Source organism: Helobdella robusta (assembly GCF_000326865.2).
Source record: "Helobdella robusta unplaced genomic scaffold HELROscaffold_14, whole genome shotgun sequence".
Classification (NCBI taxonomy): domain Eukaryota; kingdom Metazoa; phylum Annelida; class Clitellata; order Rhynchobdellida; family Glossiphoniidae; genus Helobdella; species Helobdella robusta.
The window spans coordinates 700,710-711,311 of NW_008703782.1; the positions used below are offsets into that span (position 1 = coordinate 700,710).

Genomic DNA, 10,602 nt, shown 5'->3' on the forward strand with positions numbered 1-10,602 from the left:
GTATTTTTTGCTGTAGAGGAAAATATAATTATATTTCTTCGTTACAATGGTTCGAGCTATAAAATAAATATAGATTAGTAATGTGCTATTTTGTTAAATATCATTATTACATTCATATAAATACATACATATATATATATATATGTGTGTATATATATATATATTTATATTTGGCATAGAAACCTGCACACACCTTTTTATGTATATATATATATATTTACACACACACATATATATACACATATATATACACTATATATATATATATATATATATATATGTATATATATATATATGTATGTATATATATTGTGTGTGTGTATTATTTGTGTGTGTGTTTTACACTTTCATATTTGAATCTTTAACCACATACTTATTACCACACACACACACACATATATATATATATAATTTTTTTTTTACAAGTAGGGAGTGTTGTTGGAATCTAAGTCATTATCCATCATAGCCATCTCTATTTTTTCTATTTGTTTGTAATAAACAATAAACTTTTTTTTTAAATATTTTTGTCATAAAAATTACCTGTTCTTTAGTTCTTTAATCGCCAATCTATTAACTAAATTTATTATAGTTGAAGATTCAATCAATATTGCCAAATTTATATATATATATATATATATATATATATATATATATATATATATACGTATGTGTATATATACCTATGTATGTATACATATATTTTCGTTCATACTGTTCATACATATACACATATATTTACATACGCATATAATATATTATATATATATATATATATATATATATATACATACATTTTTTGCTATGGCATTCCATATTATAAATGTTCTCTCTCCATTCTCTCTCTCTCTCTCTCTCTCTCTCTCTCTCTCTCTCTCTCTCTCTCTCTCTCTCTCTTCTCTCTCTCTCTCTGTATTTATATATATTTTATTTTGTTCACGTTTTATTATTTCTCATTAATTTTGAAGAAAAATTTCTATGACCTGTCTTCTATTAATTGTTTTTTCTGCTAGCATTTTAATTTGTGAATTTATTATATAATTATATATTTCTGTTAAATATGAAGTTATATATATATACATATGTATATATATATATTTTTTTTACCAACATATGTATATATATATACATACATATGTGTCAGTGTGTGTTTGTAATGTTATATATATATATATATATATATATATATATATATATATATATATTTGTGTGTGTGTGTGTGTGTATAGTTGTATAATTATTTAGATTTTTTACATTCGAAGTCATTAGTTTCAGTTTTTTTTCTTTTTTTCATTATTATTCGAGTTATTGCTTATTATTATTGTATTACATTATTATTTTTTTATTTAATTATCTCTTGTAATAATTATCATTATTTGTTTATTTTTTCACTAAGAAAGATTAATGTGATGTTATTATTATGATTGTAATTGTTGTAATTTATCATAATAATAATTATTATTATCAGTTTTATTATTTATTATTGCTAGTTTTTTCTTGTTTATTATTATCGTTGTTGTTATTATTATGTATTAGTATTATATTATATATTATTATTATTATTACCTATTTTCATTATTTTATATTTCACTGTGTGTGTTATTATGTTCTGATTGAATTGTACTGAATTGTATTGAATTGAATGAATGAATGGCTGATTGATTGTTTAAATTTTAATTGTTTGAATTTTGATTGATTAATTGTTTGAATTTTGATTGATTGGTTGCTCGATTGATTGTTTAAAGGAATCATTGATTGTTTGAATTTTTGCTTGTTTATATGAGCGCTTGCATGCGTGTTTCTAGATAGGTTTGAATTTGTTTTTGAAAAAATATAAATTGTATTTTGACTGACCGACTGACTGATTGGTTGATTGATTGATTGACTGATTGATTGATTGATTAGTTGATTGTTTCTTTGATCACTTGTTTGATTGGTTGATTGATTTTTTTAATATTGACTGGTCGCTTGGTTAGATAGTTAAATGATTTGTTGACTTTAGTTCATTCATTCACCTTTGATCTACCTTATTGTTTTTCCTAATTTTCGGAATGTTAGATTAGATGAATGTTACAACGATCTAACTGTAGACGTTAAATTTATGAAACGCCAACAAAACAAAGAAACAAGGCAACACCAAAGAATCATTTTTTAGGTTGTCTTTGTTAGTTTTATTTTCTGACTTTGTTTTCTATGAATTTGAATTCGCATTTCTTTCTGTTTGAAGTGTTTCAATCAAAGTGACATTTTACTATATAAGTGTGTTTGTATGTGTATGCTTATATATATATATGTATATATGATTGAGTGATTAATTACGGTGATTAATTTGATGATGTCATTTTATTAAGGCTTGAATGTGTGAGTAGGATGGCCATTTTGACGATGGCGACTCCAGTGAGGATGACTATAAAGATGACGATGATTTTATATTTTTTTCTCATATTTTTACTAACAATTATAATGAAAAGCATAAAAGATGTTTCTAGAGAGATTTCGTGTACGATTGCATGGTATCAGTGAGTAAAAGAACATATTAATGAATGATAATCTTTATCTATATTTGTAATGATTAACCTTTCAAGAAATGAACTATAATTAAAAGTGATAAAATTAATTTCAAATCTTCGTTTTATTTTCGTTTTTTGCACTATTTTGTTAACACATCAGCAAAAACATTTTGAACATATGTTTGTGTGATCAACACAATTATTTGTTAGTTATATATATCATCTTATATATATATTTAATTATTTATATATATATATATATCACTTATAAAATCTTTTAGTAGTAACTAATTATTTTGGTTTTAAATTTTAAAATTCGTACTTTATATATATATATATATATATATATATATATATATTGAAAGATTATTGTAAGTTATTTGGTTATATACACGGTTAATATAAGAAGTTAAGCATAACCAAAGGTCGTTTATTATTTGATATGGTGAATATTCATTTTGAGTTTTATCTCGGATTATGTATGAAAATTGAAGATGTGATTTTCCGCTTGAATCTTATTGGTTAACAAAAGTTTTTTGGATGAATTTTATTGGTTGAAAACGTAAAAAGTTATAATTTAGATTAATTTTATTGGTTGAAAATTCGAATTTGTGATTATTTAGACGAGTTTTATTGGTTTAAAATATAAAAATGTGATTACGTGGATGACATTTTATTGATTGAACAGAATTATCGTTATTACTAATCTTCTTAATGACTTTGATTGGTTGAAGTGTCCAAAAAAATAGCAAACTGGGTTTTTTATGTTTCAATTAATCGGAATTTATGTGTGCGTGATACATACACGCAATGCCGTATTGAAATTTCGTCAATTTATAACGAATTCACTTTGTCCAGATCTGGGTTGGGCAAACTTTTTGCTGTGAGGGCCGCATTGAGAACTATTATACCTTTGAAAGGCCGCATATGTACTTAAATAGCAAATTTTTTCAACCCGGGGGAGAATTTTTTAAGATTTGTGGCTCTTTTTTGGTCATAATATCTGGCTGGCGACATTTTTTTGGCGAACAAGGCCTTGCAGGCCGTAGTTTGCCAACCTCTGGTTTAGATAAACAAAAAATGTTTTCATTTAAAGTAACACGTTTCATCTGATTTTGTGATAATTGTTATCGTACAAAGTAATTTCGTAAAAAAAATTACATCTTAATCAGTTGTGATTCTTTAGAGTCAATGAATGGGTCATGTAACAATCTTATTCCTTAAAAGTGTTAATGAGATCAATCTACAAACAGTGCGCACTGCATAGCATTTGATGTTAGTAAGTGTGTGTGTGTCTGCGTCTACATCTACAGCACTTAAAGGTTAAAAAACTCGGTTGATGACAAATTTTTAAAATAATAACCAATTAATGTTATATTAGAAACCTCATTTCAGGGGCCCTTTAAATTTAGAGGCCAAATGCCCCTCCTGCCTTTTTATTTTTTTTATCTAAAAAGTATTTTTAGCGCAATAGGGGCACAAGAGTTGACCGGCGGTTACAACGAAGCCCTTCTCAATGAGGTTGCAGTCGCAATTGCAGCAGGTGAAGCATTTGCAGTGCCAGCTCTTGTCCTCGAAGGATATGTAGCGCTTGTCGTCGGAGCCTGAATGGGTTGATTATTCGATTGATTAGTTGGTTGGTTGACTGGTTGTTGGTTGGTTGACTGGTTGATTTATTGACTGAATGGTTGGTTGATTATTAGGATAGTTGGCTATGGTCGATTGATTATGATCGGTTATATTAATGTAGCCATGTAATCCTCAAATTTATTTGTGATGTAGAATAAGTTTTAAATTGAAACTTTAAAATAGCACGCATTCCATCACTAAAGATCCGCATAAATAATTTTGACTAAACTCATTCTGATTGGTTAATTTTAAAACACCAGCACTAATTGGTTGATTTTTAAACACCTACCTGTGATTGGTCTACCGCAGCGCACACACTTCTTCACAAACTTCTCAGTGTAGCAGTTCTGACAATACAATTCATTATCTTTGGTAACAAATTTGACGTTTAAGAGGGAAATGCTACATAACTTGCAGGCGAAGCAAGTACTGTGCCAGGGGGTGTCTTGTACCTTAATTCCTCCATGGTTGATCACCTTTCATTTTAGGTTCATAGGTACACACAAACATGTACAAACACACACACCCCACATAAACACACACACCACGCTACAAACACTCCACACACACACGTACACACACACACACACACACACAATACAACCACACATACACAAAACCAGTGAAAGAAAGAGAGCCTAACTTTTTGGCATTTTTTGCACTTTAGAGCGTACTTATCTTCGTAGCATCTGACGCAAAGTTGAGAATTCTGGTGAGGAACGAAGAGGCTCGTTTGTATCAGCGCATCACACTGCGCGCACTTGAAGCACTCCTCGTGGCGATGCTTGCCGTCGAACTCGTAAGTCACCTGACCTGTCACGTGGTTTGGTTTTTTTAATCTTCTATGTTGATTTATTCGTCAATTCTTTAGTTCGTTTATTCATCAATTTATTGATTTTTTTATTCCAACCAGCGAAAAGTGCATCTTCTAAACAAGTTTACTTGTGAAATTCAAACAGGAAAACGCACGGCAACACTTGCACACACGCACGCACAAATACACAAACCAACCGTCTTCAAATTTTTTATCGCATATACAACACTTGGATGTGGGCAGTTTATCATAGCAGTCCATGCATAACAATTCCTGATTTTTGTAGGCGAATCTGTTGTTGGTTAAGTTAGCGAGGCAGTCGTGACACATGAAACATTCGTCGTGCCAGTATTCATCGTTAAATCCGACTTCCTTCATGTGTGTGTGCGTGTGCGTGCGTGGTTGTGTAAGTGAGTGTGTTTGTACGCGTGTGTGCGTGTGTATGTGAGTGTGAGGCTTGTACGTATATATAGACGGATGGATGTGTGAGTGTGTGTGTGTGTTTTGGATGTATGTTTGAATGTTTGTCTGTCTGTCAGTCAAAAAATTTCAGTTAATTAGATGTTCAATTTTACATGTTTTCAATCTCAATGACCCCGAACCGTCAGATAACTTTTTAACCTTTGACCTAATTACATATCATGTAATTAAATCTAATTAAATCCTTTCTAAAGTTGCTCACGTCTTTTGAAATTTTCACATGCATCCCGTGACACTAACTTTCTGGTCGGCCCTAATCAGCTTTTCACATCGTTGGCACCTGTTAGCAAAGGTGGTCTCGAAACAGGGTAAGCAGTAGATTTTGTTGTTCTGCTTAACATAGCGCCGACCATTTAAAGATTCCAAACAATGAGAGCACTCCAAAGTAGGGCGGGCGTGGTTGTTCCAATTTGGCATTGATTCCATTGGCTGGAGATTTTTTTAATTTATGCAAAAATGTTAGGTGATTACGTGATTGGATGGGTTTGTTATATAGGCTAAAGGTTATTGATATTATTAATAGTAGTAGTTGTTGTAGAAGAAGCAGTAGTAGTAGCAGCAGTAGTAGTAGCAGCAGCAACAGCAGCAGTAGTAGTGGCACCAGAATCTCGATAACATTTATTATTAAACAAAACAATTTACTGTTGTTTTATTGACAAGCTTCTTCGTACTGTGGTGCTGAAACAACTACAACGATGTTTATATATTTACTAAATGAATTAATTATAAAATGCAATTAAATATATTTATTATTTATTTATTTAGTAATAAATTCCTTTAATTAATTGTTCTTTGAGTTGGTTAAAACGGTTCAACTGCTTCTTATTAAAATGACAAAAACTAAAGACACAATATTTTGTATAAAATAAAAAAATACACAAACGAACAAATAATTTCAAGCGTTATTCTAAATTATCGTTATGTTATAAATAATATTTCTAATGACAATGTATTAAAATGTGTTAAATGAAATGAAGCATTGATAGCGATCTATATGTTTGTTTGTCTGTCTGTTTGTTTGTTTACCATCACGTGTTTTGAAATGACGTCAACTTAACATTCTAATTATTATTATTGTTTTTTAAATATTATCACTATTGTTGTAATCAATGCGATTGTCGTTTTGTATGCATATATCATTATGATGTGTGTGCGTGTGTACGTGTGTGCGTGTGTGTGTGCGTGTGTGTGTGTGTGTGTGTGTGTGGTGAAAATTTTTTTTTCAGTTAACAGAAGACTTCTCAAAGTCCAGGCAGAATGTTACACTGGTCGAATCGGCGTTATGTTCATGTTGTAGTATGTCAAGAGTTTTTTGATATTATCATTATTATTATTATTATTATTATTATTATTATTATTATTTGTAGTAGTAGTAGTAGTAGTAGTGATAGTACAAATGATAGTATTGCTATTATATTTCTTGAATTGTAAGAATTGTATTTGAAAATGACATAAATATAATAATAATAATAATAACGATAAATAATAATTTTAATAAATAATAATAATATAACAATAACACTAACACTAACTTTTGGCGTCTGTCAATTCAAATCGTGCAAAACTTCTTTTCAAAATTAAGTTCAAAGTTGATAAACTGGTCCTTTTGTTTTTGTTGTTATTATTATAATTATTTGGAGTAGTAGTAGTAGCAGTAGTAGTAGTAGTAGTAGTAGTAGTAGTAGTAGTAGTAGTAGTAGTAGTAGTAGTAGTAGTAGTAGTAGTAGTAGTAGTAGTAGTAGAAGTAGTAGTAGTAGTGTAGTAGTAGAAGTAATAGTGGTGGTGTGAGTATATTAAAAATGGTTGTACAAATTTTTTCCGAAACTAAATCTGACCTGCGTACACATTGTTGGAACAATATCGCAAATATTAAGAAAAATCAAAAGTGTGATGCTTAGTAGAAGTTCGGCGAGCAATTCTTTCAATGATTATAACTCTCTAAATGCTGATCAGATTTTACAATTTTTTTGTGATAAAATTGCAAGGACAATCGAAACAGCAGGTGCTGCACATCCTGATGTTCGGCTTTATGCTCTCTCGATGTTGGATGAATGTACTTTAGCTAATTGATTGATTGATTGATTGATTGATTGATTGATTGATTGATTGATTGATTGATTGATTGATTGATTGATTGATTGATTGATTGATTGATTGATTGATTGATTGATTGATTGATTGATTGATTGATTGATTGATACGTTTGCCTGCTTTCCGTTGGTCACTGAAATTCAGTTGAGGGAAACGATTCTTAGATCACCATCGCAAACATGCAGATTGGACATGATCCTTAAAAGATTTTTGGACTCATTTATAAATTTTTCTGACGAGTTTCATAAACCTTTGTTTATGTGCTGGTAAATTTCCTTCATTTTGTAAGCATGCGATGATTCAACCGATCCTGAAATAGGCTAACTCAGATGCAAATGAGGTGAGTAACTATAAACCAATATAAAATCTGACGAAATATCTAACGGTGAATAATTTAATTCCAATCAACAAATCGGCCTATAGACGCTACCATTCAACTGAGACTGCATTGCTTCATGTATTGTCAAACTTGTTTGTGGGATGGTTGATCGGAAGATATCTTTATTCTCCTTTCTTGATATGTTTTCTGTATTCGACTGTGTTAATCAAGACAAACTTTTGGAAAAATTGCATAAAAATTTAGGAGTGTCAGGAACAGTACTTGCTTGGTTTGAGTCATACTTAACGAGTCGAACTCAACAGGTTTAGTTTAGAAAAGTTTTATCAGCTGTCAAGAAGGTAACAGCAGGTGTTCCTCAGAGATCAGTGTTAGGACCAGGTTTTGTTTTTGCTTTATACAGCGGATATAATTAAATAATAACTTGTGCCAGCAACGAATTTACAGATCGAATCATTCAGTATGGCTGTTGATGAACCTGTGGTTTGGAACAGTCTACTGGCTTTTTTTTAAAAAAAAAAAACAAGATCTATCTTTGGTTTTGTTTAAAAAGGAGTTAAAAACTCACTGATTTTTGCAGAACTAACAATGCTTTTGTTTGATTAATGTTTCTATTCATTCATTTTTTAGGGAGCGCTTTTGAAATCTTTTTGTTATTGACGCTGTACAAATTGACTTGTAGTAATAATAATAATATTTATGTATGCATGTATGCATGTATGTATGTATGTATGTATGTATGTATGTATGTATGTATGTATGTATGTATGTATGTATGTATGTATGTATGTATGTATGTATGTATGTATGTATGTATGTATGTATGTATGTATGCATACATGTACGTATGTGTGTGTGCATGTGTGTGTGTGCATATATAAATGGCCATATTATAAATTTCATTTCATCGTTCCTTTTACCATAGGATTTTAATTCTTTTTAATAAAAAAATAATAATAGTTCAATCAATAATAATAATAATAAATGTAACAACAGATAATAACAATAAATAATAACAATAATAATACAAATAGTAATAATAATAATAATAATAATTGTTACTAAATTAGATAGTTGTTGTTACTAACATTGTACTTCTTTGGCCGGTTTTGCCATTTTTTTGGTAAACGTACGTTAACCTTAAGTAAGTATTTCACATTATCAATTATATTTTTTTTCATTTTTTGCTTCATGCTATTAAGTTCTATTAATCTTTATACGGTTTTAAAATTATAACTATTAGTCTGGGTGATTTTTCCCCCACTACTATTGCTGCTTCTACTAAAATCGCTGCTTTTTCTCTTACTGATGTTGTTACAGCTCTCGCATGGTCTGACTCTATGTATCTTAAACTTAATCCTTTTAAATTTGAATTAATTTGTTTTAATAAATCTAAACATTCTATCACTATTCCTTCTATTACCTTGCCCGATTCCAAAACTTGATGTCTCTCACAAGTTTCGTAGTCTAGGCTTTATCTTTGATTCTAGTATGTGTCTTTCTTCTCAGATTGTTGCTAGAAGTTCTTACTTTCATCTACATCTTACTTTTTATGTGAGAGCCGCTTTGAGAACTATTTTGTCTTTGAAGGGCCGCATATATACTTAAATAGAAAACTTTTTCGACCCGGGAAAGAATATTTTTTTTAATTCTGGCTGATGACCTTTTTATTATCAGTACTTATTATGTATTATATAATAATTGAACCTAACCGCCCCGGTTTACGATCGTCTTCTTGTTCTCACTTCTTCTTAACTCGTGTCAAACACTCTTTTGCTAAAAACTGCATTTGCTTTTTCTGGCCCTTTTCTCTGGAAATCTTTACCCCCTCTCTGACTACTTCTCCATCACTTGCGAAGTTCAGAGCGGATCTCAAGAACCATTTGTTAGCAAAATTTATTAAGGAGCGCTGTTGAACATCGCGGAAATAGTGCTTTATAAACTAACATCTTTATAACTGGCTACTATGTTAGCATAAGGATCATAATCATCATCATCACCATCATAATCATCATCATCATCATCATCATCATCTTCTTCTTCTTCGTTGAAGTTCAAACATGGCTCAGACATGGCCCACCGTCATCATTATCATTACCGTCGTCGCCGTCATCATCATCAAGACGGCTCTGGGAATTTCCATTGAAAGTTTCGACCAAAGCGAAAGTGAAAATGTTGAAAAATTCAATGACAAAAGAACGGTATTTATCAAAATAACGAATGAATGAATGAATGAATGAATGAATGAATGAATGAATGAATGAATGAATGAATGAGTAATATATAAACATATACATAAATGTTTTAGATATTGTTTATATAAATATATATTTTGCAGAAAATTATGAAGACTATTGTTACAGCGTCATCATCATCAACAGCAACATCATCATCACCACTTATACTAACATCATCATCACCACCTACATTAACATCATCATCATCATCATCATCATCCTCATCACCCTCACCACCTACATTAACATCATCATCATCGTCATCATCATCATTGACAACAACAACAACAACAACAACAACAAAAACAACATTATCATCATTATCGTCGTCGTCGTCATCATCATCTTCATCACCATCATCATCATCAACAACCCTGGTATCACTTTCGCCAACGACATCATCATCACAATCAACGCTATCATTAGCTATGATACATTCTTCGATAATAATAACGTATCCATCATCATCACCATCATCACTATCATCATCATTCCCATCATCATCAA

General features: G+C 30.4%; 1 protein-coding gene across 1 annotated transcript; it reads right to left on the reverse strand.

The window, feature by feature from the left end:
* Positions 1-3,610: 3,610 nt before the first annotated feature.
* Positions 3,611-7,203, reverse strand: HELRODRAFT_190613 (hypothetical protein). Its single transcript, XM_009014578.1, has 6 exons — positions 6,957-7,203; positions 5,671-5,859; positions 5,148-5,322; positions 4,781-4,949; positions 4,426-4,613; positions 3,611-4,111 (listed from the first exon to the last, which is right to left on the reverse strand). Exons 2-6 carry the CDS (start codon positions 5,854-5,856, stop codon positions 3,957-3,959), a joined length of 873 nt encoding a protein of 290 aa, XP_009012826.1. The 5' UTR covers positions 5,857-5,859; positions 6,957-7,203; the 3' UTR covers positions 3,611-3,956.
* Between the last annotated feature and the right edge of the window lie 3,399 nt (positions 7,204-10,602).